The 25,620-nt window shown below is 45.9% G+C and overlaps 2 protein-coding genes across 11 annotated transcripts in view; one reads left to right on the forward strand and one right to left on the reverse strand.

Annotated features, from left to right (window-relative positions):
- Window positions 1-9,787, forward strand: part of st6gal2a (ST6 beta-galactosamide alpha-2,6-sialyltranferase 2a) — an 82,304-nt gene extending 72,517 nt beyond the window's left edge. For all 10 annotated transcript variants that reach the window (XM_061841568.1, XM_061841573.1, XM_061841575.1 and 7 more), the window contains one exon: window positions 3,882-9,787. In XM_061841568.1, coding sequence (XP_061697552.1) covers window positions 3,882-4,129 — 248 coding nt within the window. In that variant the 3' untranslated portion in view covers window positions 4,130-9,787. The remainder of the gene's footprint in view (window positions 1-3,881) is intronic.
- tmtops2b (teleost multiple tissue opsin 2b) lies at window positions 1,618-24,889 on the reverse strand. The gene is made up of 4 exons (XM_061841579.1): window positions 24,287-24,889; window positions 16,478-16,803; window positions 9,843-10,076; window positions 1,618-2,136 (listed from the first exon to the last, which is right to left on the reverse strand). Exons 1-4 carry the CDS (start codon window positions 24,666-24,668, stop codon window positions 1,924-1,926), a joined length of 1,155 nt encoding a protein of 384 aa, XP_061697563.1. The 5' UTR covers window positions 24,669-24,889; the 3' UTR covers window positions 1,618-1,923.
- Window positions 24,890-25,620: the final 731 nt, after the last annotated feature.

Here is a 25,620-nt window from a genome sequence, read left to right on the forward strand (position 1 = left end):
CCGTCTTAAGTTCGCCAGTGACCATTTGGATGATACAAAGGAGTCATGGGAGAAGGTTTTGTGGTCAGATGAGACCAAAATGGAACTTTTTGGTCATAATTCCACTACCCGCGTTTGGAGGAAGACGAATGATGAGTTCCATCCCAAGAACACCGTCCCTACTGTGAAGCATGGAGGTGGTAGCATCATGCTTTGGCGGTGTTTTTGTGAGATTTTGGGGAACAACCTCTTTCCCTCAGTCAGAGCATTGAAGATGGGTCGCGACTGGGTCTTCCAACATGACAACGACCCGAAGCGCACAGCCAGGAAAATCAAGGAGTGGCTCCGTAAGAACCATATCAAGGTTCTGGTTTGGCGTAGCCAGTCTCCTGACCTAAACCCAACTCTGTGTTTCTCAGCGACAGCCCAGAAACCAATCTGACCTAGAGAAGATCCACGTGGAGGAGTGGGCCAAAATCCCTCCTGCAGTGTGTGCAAACCTGGTGAACAACTACAGGAAACGTTTGACCTCTGTAATTGCAAACAAAGGCTACTGTACCAAATTTTAACATTGGTTTTCTCAGGTGTTCAAATACTTATTTTCTTATTTTTTGGGAATACAAAAGCATGTTGGGTTAAGACTAAGTCACGTGTGTCAAACTGCAAGACCCGCGGGCCGGATTTAGTCCTCCACATCATTTTGTGGCCCAAGAATGCTTGCCACAGTTTTTTGTATTTGCCAAATAAATAAGAAATAAATGCAAGGGCGATGACGTGATTGTTGGGGTTTCCGCATAAAACTTGAGGAACATCAGGCAAGGGAGAAGCCTGGAGCGATCCGAAGCGAGCAAACGGAATACTAATTCGTTCTGCTACCGTTGTACTTGTCGGCGCGCAGCATTTCCCCGAACGCAAGCCAAACTATTCATGTTTTACATTCCTGAAAACAAAAGATTGATCCGTCCATTTTCTGAGCCCCCTTATCCTCACGAGGGCCATTGGGAGTGCTGGAGCCAATCCCGGCCGTCATCAGGCAAGGAGGCGGGCGGCGTGCACCCTGAACCGGTTGCCAGCCAATCGCAGCAAAAGATTCAAGCTGGCGATAACATTTTATTTGATTTTAAATGCCGTTAAATGATTTTATTCCCTTTGTGGCCCCAATTCGAACAAAAACCGTAAACTTAAAACCCAGTCACGAATCGAACCATCATTTTTGTTACACAGCGGTTGCGTTGGTGATTATACATGCATGCGGTTTTATAGTTTTAGTCCAACCCCTCCAGGCAACCATGACAACCACGTGGCGCACGAAGCAATTCTTTTTTATTTTATTTTATTTATTTATATTTATTGCGGCCTTTCAGTTTGTAGCTAGGCAACTGGCTCCAAATAAAGGACATAAGGGGATTGGTGGTTAAGCGTTTTGCTCCTTTTAGCAAGGCTAATGTTTTCGTGCGTGACATTGAAACAGGTGAGTCGTTGCAGAGTTTGAACCGAGAGAATTCATTGGGAATAATCACGGAGTACGATGCAGTACAGTCCGACTTTTGGTCTCCCGCCGGCCGTTGTAACATTCGAGGTGCGGAACGACACAAGTCAACACGCATGCTAATGTTAGCCTGTGGATCCGCTGCGTTGTCCTCACGTTAGCCGTTCCGGCGTGACCCTCAAGTCTCTTCTCGAGGGAATTGCTGAGACGGGAATTTGTCGTGTTTTAGGGTACCTCGTTCCAACTTATGCGTTCAAGGTGATGTGGTTTTGGCAGTTTCACATGGTGCTGTTTTGAAGAACCCCAAACCAAGGTCAAGAGTTTCTTTGGAGATGAAGCCTCGAGTGTCCACATATTGTACATTGGATCATAATGTGAATGTTTATGTTTTTTTTCTTTTCACTTCAAACACAAATGAGAAAATGCGGGTCTTCCCAGCTCAAGCGTCGCCGGCTTCAGGTGATGACCTCGGGGGGCGTGGTCAGCTTGACGGCCGGCGCGGCGCTCGCTTTGAGCGCGTCGCTGGAGACGTGGGGGGCGCAGGCCACCGTGTTGCTGGAGATCTGCCGGTTGAGCTGGATCACGGTGGTCTTGGAGGTCATGGTGGTGTTGCCTTTCTTCCCCGACCAGTGGTCGCAGTGGAACAGGATCAGGAAACATCTGTAGAACTGGCGGGGCAGGCGGCAAGCGGGTTAGTGTCAGCGCAAGTGCAAGCGACCTTGTTCTCACAAATACGAGGCGGCGGCGCGTTTGATGGCGCGTAAATCATTGCTCAAAGCGCCGTCATTGCGGTGAGAGCAGGGAAAATGGCCTCCTAATGACCCGGTGCATGCCTCGGAGTGGACTCCGACGGTCTGAGTGGTTTACTAAAATGTCTGATTTGGAAACATGCGACAGTTCTTGAGGCCCGTTTCCTGGATACCGCGTTTATTCCTGGACATGAAGCCAATTACGGCTTATGTTAATGAGACCGGCGCGTATACGGTACATACTGTGCAAATTCGTTGCTTTTATGAGCTTTTTTTCACAGCAGTCATGTGGACGTAAATCAAACGGAGGACGTTAAGTGGGGAGGATTTAAACAAGGATTTGTACGTTAGGTAACTCGGGTGGCTATCGTACAAAATAGTTGAATCAATCAATGGATGGACGCTACCGCGACTCGCACGTTATCGCCTCTCCGACGATCATGACTGAACATCATTACCTGGTATATGTTTGTTCGAAAGACGAAAAATCGCCTTACGGGAAGGAATTGAGCGTCAGATTTCGGACGACTAGAGAGAAACCAGACTTGTGAGCGGAATACCAATCCCGCAGGAGAAAAAAAAAAAAAAAATAAGAGCATAGGATGGTGGTGGTTGTGTTAGGCAGATAACGCAGCACGGACGGTACCCTGCCGAGCCCGCCTGGGCTTCATGATTTATGTATGCTGTCGCTTAAAGATGGTTTTTCTGAACATGGGCACATTTTTTTTTTTTTTTTTTGCTCACCCCGTCGGCTCTTGCGCACATTTACGCTCATCAGGTTTGGACCTGGATGGGTCGCGTTTTAACACTAGACCGCCGTCGACAAAGCTGCGTACGCTGGAAAACCGAGAGGAAGGTGATTACGTAGTCCGGAATCAGATTTTCGTAGATCCAAGAAGGGGGGGGGGAGTGGGGGGGCACGTCCGAACCACCCCGAAAAAGAAAAAGTTTTTTTTTCAAATTGGAATGTGAAACGATCAGACAACGGCAATGGAGTTGCACCAGAATTGACCGCGTCCGTTCTGATTTCACGGGATCTGCCCCCTGTTGCTCTAATTTGAAGGCTAGCCCGCCAATCGATACGCAATCATTTCAAATTTATGGGACTGCTTATCGTTGGAATCCCTTCCTTCTCTCTTCCCGACTACCTGCACACCCAAGGCCCGACATATTTTGTTCATTTCGTGGAATTACCTCAAAACAAGAGCTCGTCTGTGTGCGCCGGTAAGTGATTCATTACGCGAAAGCCAATCCGTGCCATGATCGGGATTATTGATAATCCCGATGGGATTGTGCAAAAGACTCTCAAAAACGTTCGACTGCACGTTTTGCACGGGTGGAATGTTACAAAGGAGTATAAGGGGAGCATAAAATTCCAAGTAAAAAATGAAGAAAAAGTAGAATTTGATGGGGGAAAAAAATGTCTTAATATTACAACAACAGCGTTGCTGAGAGAAAGAATTCATCACGTTAAGAAAGCCAGATAAGAATCGTTGCAAAGTTCCAACAATTCATATTTTTTTATGTAGTAGTAGCACTGGGGAATGTTGTAATGTTATGAGTATAAAATGGTTTCATTAAGAGTACAAAGGTCAAGTTATGAGAAAGATAATTGCTGACGTCGAAGCTGGCTAACGCTGACCCCCGAATTGCGGTTCCTGCAGGGATCCTCCTGATGATGGCGCTGTGCGAGCAAGTGCACGTGTACGAGTTCCTCCCGTCGGCCAGGAAGACGGACCTGTGCCATTACTTCGAGCGCTACTTGGACGCGGCCTGCACGCTGGGCGCCTACCACCCGCTCCTGTACGAGAAGAACCTCATCCAGCGGATCAACGGCGGCAGCGAGGCCGACCTGCGCGCGAAGGGACGGGTCACGCTGCCGGGCTTCCGCACCGTCGACTGCGATATCTGAACCGACGAGAGTTTGACTCGCTGAGCCCTGCGTGACGTGACTCGATGAGACCTTTTCTGGGCCCGCTTCGGGTTCAGTGCAATAAAAGCCTCTGGAGACGAGGAGGCCGCGGCGGAGGGCTGAGGGTTGCGGCTGGGTTTACAAGTTTTGGATTAGATTTGACGAAAAAAAAAAAAAAAAAAGCCATATCCCTTCGGGCTGGTGGGGGAGGGGGGGGGGTACTCAACAACGAGGCTTTGGGAAGAGCTCGTTTTCATCAAAATGTTCTTGGGGATTTACCGGCTGCCGGAGGGAGGGGTGTGGGGGGGTCGCAACATTTTCGAAAAAAGACATATCTCTCTGCTTTAGCTGAGCCACGTTAGCTGTGGAGCTGACTTAGCGTAGTCACAGCTTTTAAAGAGTTTTTAGGGAATTTTCAACAAAGTTGCTGGAAAGTGTCTTTTTTTTTTTTTTAATAGTCGGGGGGTGCTTATCCCGTTTCACGGTTTTCTGGTAGCGGCCACACCACTTTTGTACTCACGGGGGGGGGGGGGGGGGTTTGGAAGTGCGCCACGACCGGTTCATTCCCCTCCGATGTGACTTTTGACCTTGATAACGCGGCTGGTCGCGCCACGTTAACAACCCTGCAGGTTCTCTCCAGCCCGGCTCCCCACACCTACAGTCGAGCGAGAACATCGCCGGCGCGTACCGAGTTTACTTCATTCGGTTGACAATCCGTCAAAGTAGCGAGCTCGGGGGAAGGAACTTAGCTTCGTGGGTAGCTGATGGAAAATATTTACAATCGTGGATTTATTTCACTACATCCCTTTGAGAGCGTACGTCTCAAAACTTGCTGACTTGTTCGCTATTGACGCGTGACCGCTTAGACTCGCGTTTGTTTTGCGGTTGGAGGGTTATAGTCCCTGTTCGATTGAATCAGAGAATGACAAAATCATCTTCCTGGGATGCGAGTACACATTGGTAATCATTAAAAGGCCACAGTCCGTGTTTAACAAAGACAATGAGGCGTGATTTACGTATGCAACAGAAGCGCAGATGTATTTTTTTTGTGTGTGTGTGTTTGCTGCTTTTGTTGCATTGTTGTCGTTCCTTATTGCGTCTTGGGATCGTCTAGAGTAGGATGGGAATGTTCAGTATTTGGGTGAATTGCGTAACGTAGGTTAAAAAGGTCGGCGTGTAAGTAGAGTAGAGTAAGCTCGAGATGTGGGCAGGTAGGATCCGGAATGCGGGATACACACAAGACTTGACAATCGGGCCAAATTCGACCATTTTCTGTCTTTTGAGCAAAGACGGAAATAGCTCAGTTGTCTGCGGTCTCAAAAAGATTATTCTCAGCGATTATCTTGCGGTGTGCTGGCATCTGCTCAATCACGAGCCCGTAAATGTTAAACCTGTTTGATATTTCTAATCGCCGGTCCTAACGCAACTGAATGTGTGGAATATTTGCATAACTCCTTGGCCAAATCACACACCGCAGTGAAACTAGACAAGTTTTGAACCGCAGCGTAGTTTATCAGACAAGCTTAAACTTCGTCAGGCTGTTTTTTTCCGGAGGTTTGGATACCGTGTATACGAAATAGATCGGTTCGGCCAGCTCACGTGATTGAATGTAACCCGCAACGGCGAGCCGGACAAGCTAGCATGTCGTGATTGCAACTGCGCGGGGAGGTTTCGGCTCATATTCTGTTGTCACCGAGCTACAGGAAGCTCATTTATTTCCGCTAGCCTGGCAGCTCTCCATTGGAGGGTATTTTTCTCGCCCAGAAGAGAGGGGGGAAAAAAAATACATACCGGTCTTGCAAAATGCTACTGAGCCAATGTCGGTTGTTTGTTATACGAAGTGATGTCACGTGTGTTTTCTATTATTGTAAGACGATGGCTTCGGTAGCGAATAAATGAGTCCAAGGTCTCCCATAGCTGGCTTTATGAAATATTTCCTCAAATGGCGGACGAGTAACTTGAAATGAGTCTCGCCGGGGTACCACGCGGCTGTCGTGAACCAGTTTGAGGTTGCCGCGCTGTTGTGGTGTCCCGCGGTTCGCGGTCGCAGTCACTTGTGCGTCCACGTTTACGTTCCCGCGAGCAACGAGCTCTACCTGGCTTCTTTGGTTTCTGGCTGGTTTTTTTTTTCTCGAGCGTAGTCCTTTTATGTTGTTTTCAAGTACGGATGTCTATTGTAGTACAAAATGTTTGAAGTAGCCTTTATTTATTCATTAAATATGAATACATTTAGACAGAATAATATATGTTAATTTTTACACAAACACACGCCCCAGGTCACGATATGAGAAAATACCGCATGAGCGCCGAAAAAATGTAATCTATTTGATGACTGTTTTTTCACTATATTTCACGTTAGGACTGGCTTGTATGGATTAAATTGTGTACTGTGGTACAGTGTATTGCAATATAAAAACTGAAACTGGATACGATAAATAATCTCTAGGGCCCAGCGCAATGGATACTTGAAACATGAAGGTACTGCATCGCATCGACGTCAAAATAATCGTGAGTCTATTTTTGGGTTTAACCATTTCTGGCTAGGTATGGGGAGAATGGTTGATAAATGGATTTATTGGTTCTTATATTCAGTCAATGATTGTTGATTATGTGTGACTTGGTTCACGCTAAGCTAGTTTGCTGCCTAAAGAAGGTTGACATGATTGGCTCTGTTTTCATAGACGCCGCATCTGCATTGGGGCAGAAATGTCGCCGGACTTTGAATTCCGTGCAGGCGCGGAGCTTCCCAATGGACCTTTCTGACCTGTCGATCACCCGTACAATAATAGCCAATCAGATAGCTGCATTGTTTTAACCCCTGGCTGGACACGCCCCTCTCGCCGTATTGTCCCGCAAGCAATGCTGGGTTGCCAGTAGCGTGCGCTTGGAAAAGTTAACGCTACGAAGAAAATGGTCCTCAGATGCGCTTGGGGAACGTGCGATTCTGATGAAAGATATCCTGCTAGGTGAATACACCCACTCACTTATAAAGACTACAATGATATTACTAGTGATCTTTCCAAGTAAAAAGTACTCACCCTGCTTTACACGCGTAGTACGATTCCACTATTTTATCCTGCTGGACTTCAATACAAGGTTTGTGAGGCGTCAAAGTTTTTTGCATCGATCGCCAACATTTCGCTGTAATTCTGACATTGCGTCCTGCTCCGTCCAAAATCTTAATTCTGTGTACATATCCCTGCGTGAAATAGTTGAGACCCCTCTGTAGAACTCTCTTGGACGAGTCTTGACGCATTTGGCAAAAATCTGCAATACTCGAGAGAGAATCAACTTCAAACATGTTCTGTTCAATCGCCATTTTGAAAGCTTGTAGGACATGGCTAAGGGGGCGGAGCTTAAGGTCACCATCGGAAAGGTCCATTGGGCGTGTGTCCTTAGAGATCCACCGAAAACCGGTCCAAGACCCTGTCTAACTGCCACCGTAACCTGGACCAGTGGCCAAACACCACTTGGGTGATTTTGATCAGGCCAACAGACAGACAGATCCTGATACTGCCGACATATTTACGTCTCCGGCGGCTGATTTTGTATTCAATAAGGATCCCCGCTCGCACCTGCAGTGCCGTTGTCTGGCCTTTATCATTTTGTGGTGATCTACGAAATTACAAAAACTGATGTAACCCGCCCCTAGCGCGCAGTTGCTGTTTGCAAAAATAGGGCCCAATATCTTCATCCATGTCGACCCCCAATTCCAAGACACGGACACAGATGTTCACCCATCCTGTATTCTGCGCCTACAAGTGGAATGGATTCAATTGTAATTAAGAACTGTGGACCATTGGGGAGATGTATCCACTTTGATTAAAAAAACCAACAAACAAGAAATGACTTTTCTTGTATACTTCTCTGACTGTAAACTTTGGACTCCTTGACAACCAATTCAAAAGATTCTTGGAACAAAGGGCGCAGTTAAGAGAATTATTTATTTAGCGGGAACAAAAGTTGTTTTTCAAGCTTTTTTCCAAATCAGTTGTTCAAGGTGAACGGAACTTGGAAGTGCGCCGCTGTTGCGGATTTGGCTGTGACAGCCCGAAATCGCGGGGAGCCTTGAGTATACTTGTAGGTATTGAAGTGCGCACGGCGTGCCAGCCTGGACGAGGGCCTAGAAGAGCCGTCAACAAGTTTGTGCCGCACTGCGCCGCGAATAGAAACCACTAACGTGGCACGTGGTGAGCGGTTATGAGATGTATTTATTTGATCCGCCTCCTGCCTGGGGAGGGGCCATTTGCATGTTTGCGGGGTGGCCGTCCAGTCCGGCAGCGTTGCTGGCTCCAAACGACTCCCTAGTAGCACTTCGTGGAATGCAATGATTTCATCCAACGCTCAATATATTTTTTTTTAAAAACGACATCTCGGCGAGTTAACTTTTTATACGACCTCGGATGAAATGTGAGGGACCGTGCACCTCGTTGCCTGTGACGCCGGGCTCATCTCATTTTCTTTATTTGCGACTTCCCGGGTCCTCGCTCGCCCACGCCAGAAATTTTAACGAAGAGCGGGGAGGTGGGAATGTTCAGTCGAATTCAGAAGATCGGTCATTGATGACATCATTTCCTGGGGGGCGTCTACTAAAGATGATATGATATTATTGGCCGAGTGATTACTATCGCTTTCAGTGTTGCAAGGAGCGAGGAATATTACAAATAAGAGAATTGAGATGAGCCCATCTGTCATGAGCGAGGCTTGCCGACTGCCAAGAGGGGCGTGGCCAGGCCACTGCTCTGTTTCACATTGGGACTGTAATCAGACAGTTTTTGTCACTGGCGTTTGCCAGTTCGTTGCCTTGCATTAGTGACTTGCATTCGCTGTCCGAGTCAAAATCAGGCAGCCGGTCATATAAATTTAGGTCTTCCTCATAATCTGAAAAATCTGAGTTCAAAAAGATATGCGGTGATGAACGGGTCGTGGTTGGCACGCAGTCGTGACGCACGGGCGGTGCGGGTGACCAGGCGGGAGAGGGCGATATAACGAAGCCCGCCCGAATAGAAGGTGCTTGGTCCTTGGGCGGACGGCTTCCCCGGCGTCGTGCCCGGCGATGCCTCGTCTTTCCCGCTGGGTTCCTGTTCTGGCCCCTTCATGCTTTCACGAACCTCCGGTGCGGAGGCGAACCCAAGTGCGGGAGTTCGAGGCAGAGGCATAATGTTTATTCCGGAAACTGCGTCATACTCGACAAGGTAGAGGCACAGAAACGCTGGGCTAGGCGGGATCCAAAAGACATAGACCAAGGTCCGATGACTATGGAGCGAACTATCAAACTCAACAGGACAGGATCGAACAAAAGGGCACAGGATCACCGTGATTAGGGTTACTCTAACTTATGTGTAAAAGCAGAGAGTCCCACAGGCAAGGCAACGAACTGGCAAATGCCAGTGACAAAAACTAATTCCAGTCCTAACAGCTACGAGAGCAGTGGCCTGGCCACGCCCCTCTTGGCATTGGCCAAAGCCTCGCTCATGACGCCAACATCTTTTTTTTTTCATTTTTTTTATGCGGAAGTAAGAAATGATGGAACACCGCCTCCAATCCTCACAGCCTTATCGGGTGTTCTTTGTGACCGGTCTGCACATTCTCTTGTTACACTTGAATCAAGATTTGAATTTGAACTGATTTAAGATGTAAATTAGTTTTTTTTGTGTTCCTCCATCAATGTAAATAAACATTCTACATGTCTAAACGCGCTTCGTCCGCTGACCTGCTTGTTCATGAGGATGTAGATGAGCGGGTTGATGACGGTGCTGCTCTTGGCCAGCAGGGAGGGCACCACGCTGGCCACGGGGCTGATGGTGTCTGGCGGCCCGAACGTCGCCATCATGGCCACCACGCCGTACGGCATCCAGCACAGCAGGTAGCACGCAGCCGTGGTCAGGACCATGAACAGGATGTGGTACTCCCGCCTTCGGGCTGCCGTCTTCCGGATCTTGCCCACCTGTACGGGGAAAAAAATTATGAAGGATGAATTATGCACTTATCTTAGGTAGGGTCATTGTTATTTTTTACGACAGTGACTCCTTGAGAAACGAGCTTAATTTGTTCATCCATTTTCCTAGCTGCTTATCCTCACAGGGGAGAGCTCGAGCCTATGCCGGGTATCTGCGGGCAGGAGGCGGAGCACGCCACCCAATCGCAGGGCAGGCCACGTAAAAATAAACAACCGCTCGCATTCATAGAGTCTTCAGTTAACCTAGCATGCGTGTTTTTGGGTTGTGGGAGAAAACCGGAGTACCCGGAGAGAAGCCACGCAGGCGCGGGGAGAACTCCGGGATTTGGCCCCTGGGTCCGCAGAACTGTGAGGCCAACGCTCTTACCAGTCGTTCATTGTGCTGCCGGATGGAGATGCCATTAGGTCGTTCCAGAAACATGTCAATTTATAATATTGCACAGTAATGATATATTTAAAAAGGAATGTAACGCAATAAAATATTTGCCAAATTTGCTTCAATTGGAAGAATGGCATCTATGGAGGGTGAACATCAATCAGCAATAAACCATCCATCCATCCATCAATTTTCTTCGCCACTTATCCTCACGAGGGTCGCGGGGAGCGCTGGAGCCTGTCCCCGCTGTCGACGGGCAGGAGGCGGGGTACACCCTGAACTGGTCGCCGGCCAATCGCAGGGCACATGGAGACACACAACCGCACTCAGAGTCACACCTAGAGGCATTTTAGAGTGTCCAATTAATGGTGCGTGTTTTTGGGATGTGGGAGGAAACCGGAGTGCCCACCCGGAGAAAACCCACACAGGCAAACGGGGAGAACATGCAAACTCCACACAGGCGGGGCCGGGATTGAACCCGGGTCCTCAGAACCAGGTGATCCACCGTGCCGCCTATAAACAATACATTTTTCTTCAAATAAATCACTTGTTCAAAAATATCTCGATTAAAATAGAATCTACACAATGATGGCCTCCATTTTGAAAGTGTCGCATCTTCTGCTCAGATGAATACAGTGCACCTCTGTAAACGTCAGCTGTACAGATACCACAGGACCTGATGTCAGGTAACAGCCCCGCTCGGGTACCACCTGTTTTTTTCTTTCTGTTTTTCCCGAGGGCCAAAGGTGTTATCGAAGTGCTCGCTGAAGCTCGAAATTGTTTAATTTTGTTGCCATTTCGTGTAATTACATAGTTGTATAAATCTCTTCGTTTTTAAACTCACTTCCACTGGGTGAAGGATTCCTTTTTAAACTTTTCTGTTTCATGTGTGTCACATTTCCATAGACGGGCGGTGAAATGTCCTCCCTCGCCGTTGAGGGCAGAACGTCTAAAACTTGAAAACAAAGGCGCGATCTATCAATCAAAGTGGATTTGACCTTCTCGCTGAAAAAAAAAAAAAAAAAACCAACAAAAAAAAAGATTCAGCGACCCTCAACCACGCACGACGACGGCGTTTTGACATTTGGAACTGCCGTTTAAGAGCTCCAACAGCAGAGTTGCGTCAAACACGCCGCCGTTGCCAAGATAAAAATGTTAATTTTTTATCACAAAATACTGTTGCTGTCAGAGTGACGCAGTAGAATTCTTTATTTTTAAAAACTGCAACAATCACGATAAAAAAGGAAATGGCCTTTTTAAGACTCCTCTTGATTGAGAAACACCTTTGGAAACAATAGAACAAATCCACAATACAAAAGCGCGTTACCAAAAACCGCGTACTTCAAATGACGCAAACTTCAAATATGAAACCTAATAATAATAAGTTCAAGCAGGCGTCAGAAATTGAGCACCAGTGCGCTTCTCCTGAAGACACTTTTTGCAAAGGCATCATTCCTACACAAAGACAAACAGCTTAAACGCTTTCACTGTGCAAATCAATCTGAGAATGATGTTCGGCAGCCAGATGGGCACTCGTGAATAAATCCCCGAGAATACTCCCAAAGGTAAAAAGGGATTAGAACGTGAATTAGGGAGTATCTATGATGCGTGCGCTTGCATACAGCAAATGATGTCATTATTTTCAGATCACAGGAACATTTATCCTTTCTTTTTTTTTTTTCAACTACAGTAGAACCTCGGTGCTCGACGAGAAGTGATTTGTTCGGAAACCGAATCGATATTCCCCATTACGATCAATGGAAAAAGAAATAATGCGTTCCAAGCCTGAAAAAAAATTGGCTTTTTAAAGCATCTTTTTAAGCTTTTCCTGATCATAAACTCCATCGTAGAAAGACATGTATTGTTTAAATACTTTATGTAGTAAAATAATTTAGGAAATTGATTTATTTTTTGCTTAAAATGTATGATTTAGTAGTAGTGTAGGCTCGGCTGGGTGTACATTGCCGTATCAGTAGTGTCAACCTTTTTGTATAAACAAAAGTGGAGGATAACTTTAAACGAGCAATAATGAGGGGGAAAAAAGCAAAGAAAATTACTTTTTTATTTTTACAAAAAGTAACATCCAAAAACAAGAACCCGTAAATTGAGTTAACGAAATCTTTGAAACAAAACAAAAATGCAGAAATGCTAATGGAACAGAGCATTATTAAAGTTCAGAAGAAAAAAAGCAATGGAAAATTATCAACTATCAAATCTCTTCGGTGGGGGTGACTCGACCCCCTGGAAATTCTTTTCTTTTCCCAAAGAACTTATCTAGCGTCACTTCTTTGGAGCCATGATTGGGAGGGTTAATAGTCCTCAATTGGAAGAAAAATGTCGGTAAATGTAGCTACCGGGACACGTTTGGGTACAGAGACTTCTTCATTTTTTATAATAAAGCCCGTGGTGGGTCAGTTAGTTGGGCCACGCCCGTTATGTTATTTCCGGGTTTTTTCGGGGGCGTTCGAGTACCGATTTGCGTTCGAAAACAGAAGCCAAAAAAAATCTAGAAATTTTCGTTCGAAAACCGATTTGTTCGAGAACCGGGTATTCATTTTACTTTCATTTTTTTTATACAGGCTTCTGAGCCCAGACTTGTTTGAGAAGTTTCAAGTGGGCAAATTATTGAGTGAAGGTCTTGCTCTTTTGTTTTTACTCTTCTTTGGAAACAAGTTTTCACAATTTCCATGTGTGATGAATCTGCGATATAAAGATTAGATTTTTTTTGTTGAGGATGGAGATGAAATCTGGAGGATGTGGGCCTCGGCCTATAAAATTGTGTCACTTTCAAGCTCAAAAACGGTGCCGGAGTCTCAAGTTTGAAGGATTTTTTTTTTTCCCCAGGACATCAAGTCGAACGTGAGAAATTTCAAGCCGGTCTCGTTCATGGCGTGCAGGGCAAGGCCTCGATGATTGCGTTCATAAAACATTTTGGGGTACGGGCAAAGAGTTGGCTGTGTTTGAGTAAATTTTCAGCTCATCATACTTGTCTTGAGATGGTTTTTGTCAAACTCCGATGTTTGAAAATTTTTTGGCAAAAGACATTTATCTTGACGTTAAAAGTTCCAAGCTTCTCTCATTTTTAGAGTTTGAGGCCATGGCTTTAAAAAAAAACAACAAAAAAACTAATTTGGGGGGTTCACTAGTGTCAGTCATGGTTAAAAAAAAAAATCATCTGAATCAAAGTCGCAGAAAATGACAAATTTCCAAGGAGGCGAAAACTTGCGAACACACTCAGCCGCTAATTGCTTTCGTGTATAATTGAATGACGGTCACAAAACCGCGCTGAATAAGTAATCCAGCTAATGTAACCTTCTCCGTGATTGCAAGTGAAGGCTAATTCTTACCCCTTGAATTAAAAGCAGCTTATGCACACTCGAGAGTCACTCCAGCGATAGAATGAGATTGATTGCAGGAGGAGAGGTCGCAAACTAACAGCGACGGACCGTCCGTTTGACACGTGGGCCTTGAGTGGGGACGTAATCCACTTAAGACACATTTTAATACCGCCGCTATCAAGTTACAATCATATAAACCATCAAGGCTATTAACAACAACAACAAAAAATACAACACAACTGTGCCGCAGACCTCATCTGGAGCAATTCAGAAGAAATATTTACTCAATTTATTCAATAATATGACAAGACAAAGAAATGTAGATGGACAGTCCAGTTGCTAATATCGTTTAATTTACCTCTGACATCAGGTCCTGGGCAGGTTAGATTGACCCGGCAACACCTTTGACGCTGAAATCTGACTGGACAAGAACAATTCTGACAACCACATCTGCTCGAAGCAGCACAGCAAAGAGAATTGTTATGCGCGCCGACTGTCCACCACCGCTTGACCCTAACCCAAACCTTTTGGATGTGGCCGACAAAATCCATCATTACAAAACCCAAAACAGCCGTGACAAATATTTTTCTTCTTCCTTTTAGCAATGTTTGATCACCTATTGGACGGAAACGACCCAATGACAAAACGCTTCAGATGCGTGATGAGGTGAACCGGAGCAGTTTAGTTTGGCCTTAGCCTTGGGCCAAATTTCATTCTTGACATTCCCCCCGAATACAAAGCGGAGCAAGCGGATAGCCACTTGATTTATGGACTGTCAATCAAAGTGGGCAGCGGTGAATATTACACTTATATCTCACATCATCTCATTTGTCAGCCGCTCTCTGGATCCGTTGGCAACATTTGGAAGATGGATGTACGGCACACTCGGACCGGGTTTTATTGACAGGGAGGCCAGTTGCTTGAATTTATGGATCGTGAAGACAAGCGGATGCCACGGGAAAAGAGGTGTGCCCAATAATCTGTACGTTTATGCGCCACTTCTGTCTTTACTGTTTTTCACTCATGAGATGGAAATCTGGAAAGACATTCTTTGCGGAACGGTACCCAGTCTGAATGCAAATTGTTCAGTCCGGATCTTATCCAGATTGTGCATGTGCTCTTTAATGACAACGTCTCATTTTAGACCTTCAGTAGCTATTATTTCTCAAGATGTATGAAATTTGGACACATCAGCAGTATATGGTGTCAGTATCAAGCCAAGCTGAATTCAGAGCTGATCCAATTTGAATTTCTTCTTCTTCTTTTCCTTTCGGCTTGTCCCGATTAGAGGTTGCCACAGCGTGTCATCTTTTCCATCTAAGTCTACCTCGTACGTCTTCCTCTCTCACACCCACAGACTTTCATGTCCTCCCTCACCACATCCATCGACCTTTTCTTTGGACTTCCTCTTGCTCTCTTTTCCTTGACAGCTCCATCCTCGCCACCCTTCTACCAATATACTCACTCTCTCTCTCTCGCCTCTGGACATGTCCAAACCATCGAAGTCTGCTCTCTCGATCCTTGTCTCCAAAACATCCAACTTTGGCTGTCCCTCTAATAAGGTCATTTCTAATCCTGCCCAACCTGCGAGAACCTCAACGTCTTCATTTCTACCACCTCCAGTTCTGCTTCCTGTTCTTTCTTCAGTGCCACCGTCTCTAATCCGTACACCATGGCCGGCCGGCCGGCCGGCCTCACCACTGTTTTATAAACTTTGCCCTTCATCCTAGCGGGGACTCTTCTGTCACATAGAACACGTTCCGCCAAATGTTCCACCCCGCTTGGACCCGTTTCTTCACTTCCTTACCAAACTCACCATTGCTCTGTATTGTTGACCCCGAGTATTTGAAGTTGTCCGTCCTCGGTGTCTCTTGTCCCTGGAGCTTCACTCTTCCCCCATCGCCCCTCTCATTAATGCACATGTACTCTGTTTTACTTCAGATAATCTTCATTCCTCTCCTTTCCAGTGCGTGCCTCCATCTTTCGAATTCTTCCTCCACCTGCTCCCTGCTTTCTCTGCAGATCACAATATCGTCTGCGAACATCATGGTCCAAGGGGAATCTCCCAATTTAAGATGGGAAATCCCGATTCTTGTGTTCAGAAGCTTTCTAACAAACTACGTTAGAGTCAAAATAACTTTTACGTGTATACAGAAGGACAATTTGTAGTTTGAAACCAAATTCAATTCAGGAAATCCTATTTAACAATTCTCAAACCTTATACAGTGAAATTTTGACGGGAGCAAATTTTGTGAAATCAGACAATCGAAGTCTTCACTCAAATCAGATCCTGATGGAAAATCCCTTTTTCCATGACTAAGTAATGGTGTATGCAGTCTCTAAAATTGTCATTAAAAAAAAAAAAAAGCCTACACTGAATCTGGATCTGACCTAGAAACCGAGCGTTTGAACATGTATGAGCAAAGTAAAAAGCCAGAATGCGTAGCCAGGTCTAATCTGAATCAGACCCAGACTGCTTACTGGAGAGAAATCTTTTCTAAAGATTATTTCCATCAATATGTAACCCATTTGCAAATAATTCACCCATCTACTAATCAATGCATCCATCTCGCCAACGTTCCTTGAGACAAAATAAATATCTTGCATGTCCAACAGATTGAAAGATTGAGCTCGAAGCTGTCAGCGGTTTGATGTGTCTCAGACTGAGTTTCTACCTGTTTGACAGCCCAGAGGAGCCTGCCGTAGCAGTAGATCATGACCAGCACGGGCAGCCCCAGACAGAAGATGAAGAGGCAGATGATGTAGGCGTGCGACTGGGTCGTCCGGACCGTCCAGGACACCGAGCAGCTGGTCCCGGCCCCCTCCACGCCGTAGCTGCTCCAGCCCAAGAGCGGAGGCACCGTCCAGAACAAAGAGTAGAGCCAAGAGCCGCCGACGGCCAACAGGGGCTTGCGGTAGTTGGGACCGCGCTTGTTGTACACGGTAAGTGTGCTGTAGCGGTCGTAAGAGAGGATCACCAGAGAAATCAGCGACACGATACCTGGGAATGCACAGAGTGAGGCACACAGACATACAGTTAATGCCCGAAATTTACATACACTGTGCAACAACAAAAAAAAGGGTTACCCTAACCTAACTCTACATCAAATCAGACTAAAACTCTTCTGTTTTAGGTCACTCGGGATCAAAATTATTTCAATTTCATCAGAATTTTATATTATTTTCATGGAGGTCAAAAGTTGACAAACATTTCCTTTGAACTGTATGACTCGGGTCAAATGTTTTGCGTAACCTTCCACAAGATTCTGACAGTACACTGCTGGAATCCTGGCCCAATCCTCGTGACGGAACCGGTGGAACTGAGTCAGGATTGTCGTTTGCCTTGCCCGCAGACGCCTTTTCAGATATGCCCACAAATCTTCTATGGGGTTCAGATCAGGGACTTGTGGAGTCCACTCCAAAACATTGACTTTGCTATCTTAAAGCCACCTTTGAACCGTTTTAGCAGATTTTTTTCGATCTATCGAGTACTCATAAAGGCTGATGATACCAGCTCTCAAAAGGGAAAAAAAAATTCTGACAACGAATGAGTCTTCCTTACCAGTAGTCGGCGCTCTACTGCGGCTATTTGACACAATAACATGCACAATGTCAGAAACAGGCAAATTTAACTGCTAATTAAACTCATTTGACTGCCTGTTCCCTTGGTAACGTCCTAAAAAGGAATTTTACCAGTAATGATCATAGGCCCTTATGTAATTTAATGGAATTTGATCACGCCAAGGCAGAAATGACTTGTCCTATAACCTGTACAATGCAATATGTGCTTTATTTACCATAATGCGATGTCTGCAAATGGTTCTGTTTTCAAGAAATGTTTGAGGCACTGGGCCCTGAACCCATAACTGCACACATTCTAAGCTTTTATATTGCCAAGGCTTTTTTTTTTCTTTTTGTTCAACACTTATCCACATTTTGCACCAAACAGTAAGGGACAAGGGGCGAAAACAATCCAAAAAAAAGGACTGGAGGTGGTGAATTGGACTAGGGAGTCGTGAATTTGACTGAGAAATTGAAGAGGAGATCATGTACTGCCCTGCAGTTCTGTTATTGCAGCACTTGTCGTCGTCAATCAGCCTCATTACCGCCGCCGTATTTGAGCCTGCATGTTCCCGGAGAGCCTCGCTAAAGTACTACAGCCTCTCCTAGCAGTACCACGGCCCACCTGACTCGTCTAAGACCCCATATTCCTTGGTCTCGCGTTAGCTCTTGTATCTCCTTGTTCACCTGGTTCCCTGACCTACGTCATTCCTGCCACCAAGCCAGCGTTTTGCCGACACATCCAGGACCACCACCATAACCCTTCCTCAATAAAATCTTGATCGGGCTACATTTACAGTCACTGTGATTTGACAGGCGCGTATGCGCCCGCGCGCCATCACACTTGCAAATCTGTACAGTCGAGCACGAAAAATCACGCGCGGAAAATTAGTTACAAGTAGGAATATATAGATATTGAAAGATGTCGCTTATTTTGTGTAGTCTTGAGCAATGTTACCTCTAAGCTGCGCCACTGCGTAATTGCGCACTTCTCGCACACTCTCAGCACACAAGAAAACCGATTCAGCGCAGCGAACCACAACCTGACGTCTTTTTTTTTTTTTTAACACGGAAGCACAACGAGCTGCTGCTCAGCCTACTTCTACTTCCTAGTTTACATGACACCACCCCCCTCCGCTCTTAAAGGGGTACACTCATAATTACAAACGGAACACACACCAGTAACTTTATATCTGCGGGCATGACTGGTGGACCACACCCTAAACGTTATATCTGCGGGCATGACTGACCACATCCGTACATTTTTGCATTTGCCTACGTCTGCTCTTGGCTCTAGCTACTTGCTACACGTGACAGAGGAGACAGAGATCAGTCAATCAATGTGGATTGTTTCAAAAGTCATATTAATCTGAAGGAAACATCTTTTTTTCCATGTTACAAGAACGAGAATAACAAAACTAAGAATACGTACTAAAATAGTTTAAAAAAATCAACAAGAAAAAAAGTCTTGGACTTGCATTAATCCAGTGTTATCCTGTGAGGAGGCAAGCTAGGCTCGGTTTTGCTCCACTTGTGCACCGCATTTAAAATTGGGACATCTGCAAGCGCTAACTGTCGACTTCCATCCTGTCCAATCGAAGCGGCTTCACACGTTCCCTTTAAAATTGCCACGTTAATCTCACATGGAGATGTCGAGGACGCAGCGCATTTTTTAAAAGCCACATCCAAATATGTTCTTCTTCCATTCTGGGGTTTAGTCATAATGCCAAACCCTCAAATGATGAGTTTTATGATATCTTTTTTCATGCGATCCTCAGTCTCACAAGCACAATTTTAAAATTGCAACATGATCCATATAATTTTTTTCCACATTTTTTTTAAAATAACAGACACATTTCATCCCTGCCGGCTCGTGTTTCTCACTCGGATAAGAAAAAAAATCCACCTCGCGTTCTCTACAAAAAAAAAAATAGGATCCACTGTTTTTGTTCTCATTTCTGCAACGAGCACAAAAAGGGCCAGAGGCCGATTCAAACCAATCCCGTCTATGCCAACAATGAGCCGGCATGCTCGTTTCTTTGCAATGTTGACAATGCTCATCACTGGCGAGCAGTATTGACGATGAGTTCGCTTGCCCGGAATAACTAAGAATTTAATCTAATCACCACATGTTGGCGTGGGAAAATGTGCAGTTTGAATGTTTGATTTGGTTCTGGAGAACATTTCTTCTTCTTTTCCTTTTAGACTCTTCTGTCACATAGAACACCAGACACCTTCCGCCAGCTGTTCCAACCCCGCTTGGACCAGTTTCTTCACTTCCTGACCACACTCTCCATTGCTCTGTATTGTTGACCCCGAGTATTTGAAGTGGTCCACCCTCGCCATCTCTTCTCCCTGGCGCTTCACTCTTTCCCCACCGCCCCTCTCATTCACGCACTTTTACTCTATTTTACTTCAGCTAATCTTCATTCCTCTCCTTTCCGGTGGGTGCCTCCATCATTCTAATTGTTCCCTCCGCCTGCTCCCTGCTTTCACTGCAGATCACAATATCTGCGAACATCATATTCCGAGGGGATTCTAGTCTAACCTCATCTGTCAGCCTATCCATTTCTACCGCAAACGGAGTTTCTGGAGAACATTTCTCAAGTACAAAAAAAAGAACAAAAAAAATTACCTACTCTTATTATATTGGGATATGATGATTTTATCTATCTATCTATCTATCTATCTATCTATCTATCTATCTATCTATCTATCTATCTATCTATCTATCTATCTATCTATCTATCTATCTATCTATCTATCTATCTATCTATCTATCTATCTGTCTGTCTGTCTGTCTGTCTGTCTGTCTGTCTGTCTGTCTGTCTGTCTATCTATCTATCTATCTATCTATCTATCTATCTATCTATCTATCTATCTATCTATCTATGATTTATTTTTGTGGTGAACTCACATTACTCTCAAGCATCACTGCCAGTAGTCATGAAGCGTAACTACGTTATTGACATTAATACAATATCGTGACATTCTTTACATGGCCTTCTGAACCTGTCAGCCCAGATACAGCATGTTTCTTATTACAGTGGGTAAATTTGGTTTCCAATCTGATTTCTTTATTTTCTCTCTTTATAGCGCAGCACCACCATGGCTTCAAGGATCATTCAAAAACGATGGCCTTAATTAAAGCCTCAAAGCCTTAATTAGCACCGGAGGAGGTGCAACGAGTACACGATTGCCGCTATTTCAGGGTGCGCAGCGAGTTCAAAATGATGCGCTCCTGCCATGGCAACGGTGTCAGCAATTCACGGTGCGAGGGGATGATCGGCCTTCAGAATGGACATATAGACACGGTGCGACGGTCGTGAAATTCCACAGCAACTCGATTAGGAATGTCTCTTCACTCAAATTATGATAATATTTGTGCATACAGGTATGCAGTATATATTGATTTCCATAGTGCACAGTGTCTTTGAGAGGGAGCTTATGAGGAAGATATTCACCATGACTGAATTATTTCTCTTCTTTCTTCTTTCTGGATCAGGTGGGCCATTGTGCGCCGACCCAAAAGAACCGAGTGGCCAACCGCGCATTTGTATTGATCCACAGGAAGAGAGGGGAGAAGAAACGCACGCCAAACGGCCGGCCGAGCAACGGGATTGCCGTGCGAAAGGAATTCCGAGCCTCATGAGAACCGAAGAATTCCATCTGACCCTCCGCCAATTAGAATTTTGTCACAACACGTCACCGAGGCACGCACGCATCCTTTGCGTTTCTTTCATTACTCTGTAATGAGAACCTTTAATGCAGAAAGAATAATCATCTTTTTGGGGGGGATATTTTCTCTTCCCAGTGAAGGACGTCGACAGAGAGATGAAATGCGACCAGTCGCTGATGCCGCAAGTGGTTCACGTAGGCTGACTTTCACGCAGACACGCCGCGCGGGATCCATTCGCACCTTTAGCGACGTCGTGAGTGGTGGTCTGTTTCGTGACGTGCCCCCGAACTGACTGGTGGGCAGTCTCGGGTGGATTCTGTCATCTGTCAAAGTCAGCCGGGATAGGCTCCAGCGACTTGTTATTTCCGCAATTGACATTGGAGTTATTCACGTACTTGAGACAAATCAAATGTGACTTTTTAATCTTCAGACCCAGGGTTTTATAAAGTGAGGGGGTGGGGGTGGGGGTGGGGGGCTTAGCCCCCGGCAGTGTCGTCGCAACTGGGAACTATTTTGTCATTTAAAAAAAAAAAAACAAATTATTCGGGGGAGTAGTGCTGAATGACAGCACTACTTCAACCAATTCCAAGAAAACTGGGAAGTCGATACATTTTGCACTTAGTTCCAATAGATTTTTTTTTTTTTTATTTTGCTACTGAATGAAACCACATCCAAAGTTGCGCTCTCCTTCACTTTTTGCGCAATCCATTTTTGGGCTTTCAAACACTTTTTTTTCCGCTCTCTCTTTAATCCGCTCTAAAGGCTGTTATCTTGTGGAATTTACTTCGACTCACTACAATATGCTTTCGCCTTGTAGTGGTCTTAAAGCCCCTCATTTCTCTCACCAAATTATATTCCCCGCAAGGACGGCGTGAAGCCTCATTAGTTCTGCACAAATACGCGTTTACGAATTGCGCTCCCGCGAACGAGCTCCGCAAGACTGTCCTAAGTACGAATGCCGCACGGGGACATGCGGCACTTTCTCGTTGGGTGTTCGTTGGGCTTCTATATTGCAATCGATCTACATCAAAAATAATAGGCAGACAAGTACAGTAAGAGAAATGTATGTGAGGCAAATATAGACAAGCAAGCGGCCATTTACACAGATAGAAAATGCACTTTTTAGCTGAAAAATATTTGTTTGGATTAAAAAATATACAAAACTACTTTCATCGAACAATAATTCACATTAGGGCAGCACGGTGGTGCAGATGGTAAAGCGTTGGCCTCACAGTTCTGAGGTCCTGTGTTCGATCCCGGACCCGCCTGTGTGGAGTTTGCATCCCACATCTCAAAAACATGCGACATTAATTTGACACTCTAAATTGCCCATAGGTGTGATTGTGGGTGCGGCTCTTTGTCTCGACGTGCCCTGCGATTGGCTGGCGAGCAATTCAGGGTGTACGCCGCCTCCTGCCCGTTGACAGCTGGGATAGGCTCCGGCACTCCCCGCGACCCTCGTGAGGATAAGTGGCAAAGAAAATGGATGGATGGATGAAAATGTGTTCATTTGAGCGGGTTTACGAATATGAGAGAAAACTCATGCAGGGGCAGGGAGAACTTTGAACTCTGAGTTATTGGTTTCAGTTATTGGTTTGGGGGGTGATTAAAAAAGTTGTGCCAAATGTATTAGAACAAAAATATTACATCATTTATGTCGGTTTTTTTCCCCTAAATGATCATATCCCTGCTTCTATTGGGCAATGTAGTGCTCGCAAAATTCTAAAGGAATGCACAAAGCAGATTTTCAGCCACGTCACTGCAATTCTGTCACTAATCTGATAATGATTATATGAGTTTGCCAGCTCCTGAAATCCCTTTAAAATGTGCCCGAGTACAGCACCGTTATGTGTGAAAAAGGGCAGACATGTAACGAGGTTGAACTTGGTATGGGTTGACGATCGATATGTGGACACGCCAGCAGAATCGGCAGCCAATAACAGTTTGTAATTTCTCAAGGGTGGGTTTGGGGGCTGTTGCCTCGCTCACAGACAGCGGCGGGTTTTGGCATGTGCGATATGTGCGGCCGTGCTGAGTGGCCTGGCACGAGCTGGTGCCGGTGGGGGAGGAAGAAAAAAAAAAGTGTCATGGCAAGACGTGCGTAAAATATGTATTTGTGAATGCATTGAAAACCTGAATGAGGTTGCTGCGATAGACTGCAGCATTGTCGCGATGCCACCGCGCAGGAGGGGCACTCCTGGGAGCGGCGACAGAAACAAAAGAGGCTCTCCCCACTGGGTGCCAATCAACCCGGGACTGGCAACGCTCACGGACCGGCAAACGCTGCCCAAACAATAAAGTCCAAGATTAATTTTTTTCCAACTGCAATAGAAAATCTCCAATTCTGCAACACTACTCATACTGCAACATGTCCTACTGAATTGAGGTGTAATATGTGTGCATGCAGCAACTTCCATCCATCCATTTTCTTTGCCACTTATCCTCACGAGGGTCGCAGGGGGCACGCAGCAAGTTTCACTCTTTAATTGCGAACATGTGCTGTAAAACGACGCTGCCACCCAACTGGACAGCAGGCCTGGGCAAATATGTGCTGGAGGGTCGCATTTGAATTTTGATCAACGATCATGATAAATCAAATAAAAATGCAAATAATCAAAACGGGCAAATAGGGATAAGCGGCTTGGAAAATGGATGGAACTCAAATAATAAAATATTGTATTTGCTTTATTTTTCTTACTCCCCCCCCCAAAAAAAATCCATTCTATTAACGCGAGAGTTCTTCATTTGACTTAATTAAATATAATTTATAGCAAAATGATTCGTTCTTCAAACTGCATGTCCTCACCAGGGTCAGGAGCGTGCTGGAGCCTTTTGAGTGGGAGGTGGGGTACGCCCCTCTGCCCCAGCCAATCGCAAGGCACATGTTTGACCTTTAAACCTTTCGCCACTGGTGGGATGGAAGTGGAGTACTCGGAGAAAACCCACACAAGCGTGGGGGGAACATGCGAAACTCCACGCGACCTCTGAACTGCGATGCGGGTGTGACTATACCAGTCATCACCACCTATTAAAGAAGAGCTAGAGTTGACGACCAAATTGGATGGCCCACACCCAAACCCACCCACCCACCCACACACACACACCCAGAAGCTGAATGCCGTTCCGCTTGACCCCCCCCCCCCCTTCAATTATGAACAGCGCTCAGAATGATGCTATCCATAAAAGCATAATTCTTCCTCATATTTGTTTCGGAAGCTCGCAATTCTGCGGCCCCGAAGCTTACCGAAGCAGGAGTTGATGAAGCCGTACCAGCTGCAGCCGCTGGGGCCGAGCAGCCAGCGTCCGCGGATGCTGGAGGCGAAGCTGAGCGTGGTGCCGAACACGCACACCAGCATGTCGCTCACGCTGATGTTGAGCAGCATCATGTTGACGGGCGTGCGCAGCTTCTTGAACTTGCAGAAGAGGAGCAGCACCACCAGGTTGTTGAGGAAGCCGAAAGTCATGATGAAGCCCAGCACCACGGAGAGCACCGCGAAGCCCGCGGACGACAGGCGCGCCTCGACGTCGGCGGGCGGCTGCGCCGGGTGAGCCGGCGCCGGGTCGTCGCTCAGGTTGCAGCAGCTGAAGTTGAGAGCCGCCTGGCCCGAGAACATCCTGGCGTCCATGCATAAGAGCTTGGCCGCACTTTGGGGGACTTTACGAGCTCTCGCCGCGCATCGCTTTTCGATCCCGCTGCGGGTGATGCCTCACAGTCCCACCTGTTACTTCCCATCCAGCTTCTCCCAGTCTTTGTCAACGGACTACTGGTATCTACTGGTTCGTGCCAAGATCCCGTTTTTCTGCCAACCCCCCCGCCCGTGTTGCGATGTAATCCACGCGCCGGCGGGTTTGCGTAAAAGCGCGCTTTTCGGCGGGGTCCGGTGTCTTTATTTAAAGGCGTCTTTGACGTCATCAGCCCAACGCGAGCTGCCGGGGAGGGGCGGATAAAGTGGGAGCGACCTCCTTTTAATTGTCCCCTCATTTACATCCTTGTTTGACTGTAATTTTTTTCCTCTCCTCCCCTTATCCTTCCTGAAGAGGCTGTGTAAAAATCTATTCTCAGTCCGAGCCTATTACTCATACTGTGAGCGATAGACGGGGACATCATCATGAGTCTAAATCTGTACCTCGAGAGCTGATGGGACTAAAGTGATATACAGCAGTATACTACAACAGTGCATCCGGAACTTATTTACAATTACCGTTCCGTCACGCCACCCCCACCCCCCCTCCACACACACATTTTGACATTTTGTTATATTATTGTGCTAAATGTACAATAACATCAATACTTATTCCATACTTTCTTTCCAGACTCTGCTGCTACTGTCCATGTACAGCCATAATATACCCATTGTCTAATTTTTTTGAACAATGAAGCATTTCTGACCCCCCCCCCCCACCAAAAACAGCTCTGAAAACAATTTACTTGTGTTGTAAGCTGTAACTACAAAATACGTCAGGAAAAGACTACTAGAACCACTTGAATTTATTTGGGGTAAATCAGAAGCACTTGTAATGATCGCAAGTGTGCAATGACTTCCATCCGTCCATTTTTCTTTGCCGCTTATCCTCACG

Source organism: Syngnathoides biaculeatus, chromosome 14 (assembly GCF_019802595.1).
Source record: "Syngnathoides biaculeatus isolate LvHL_M chromosome 14, ASM1980259v1, whole genome shotgun sequence".
Classification (NCBI taxonomy): domain Eukaryota; kingdom Metazoa; phylum Chordata; class Actinopteri; order Syngnathiformes; family Syngnathidae; genus Syngnathoides; species Syngnathoides biaculeatus.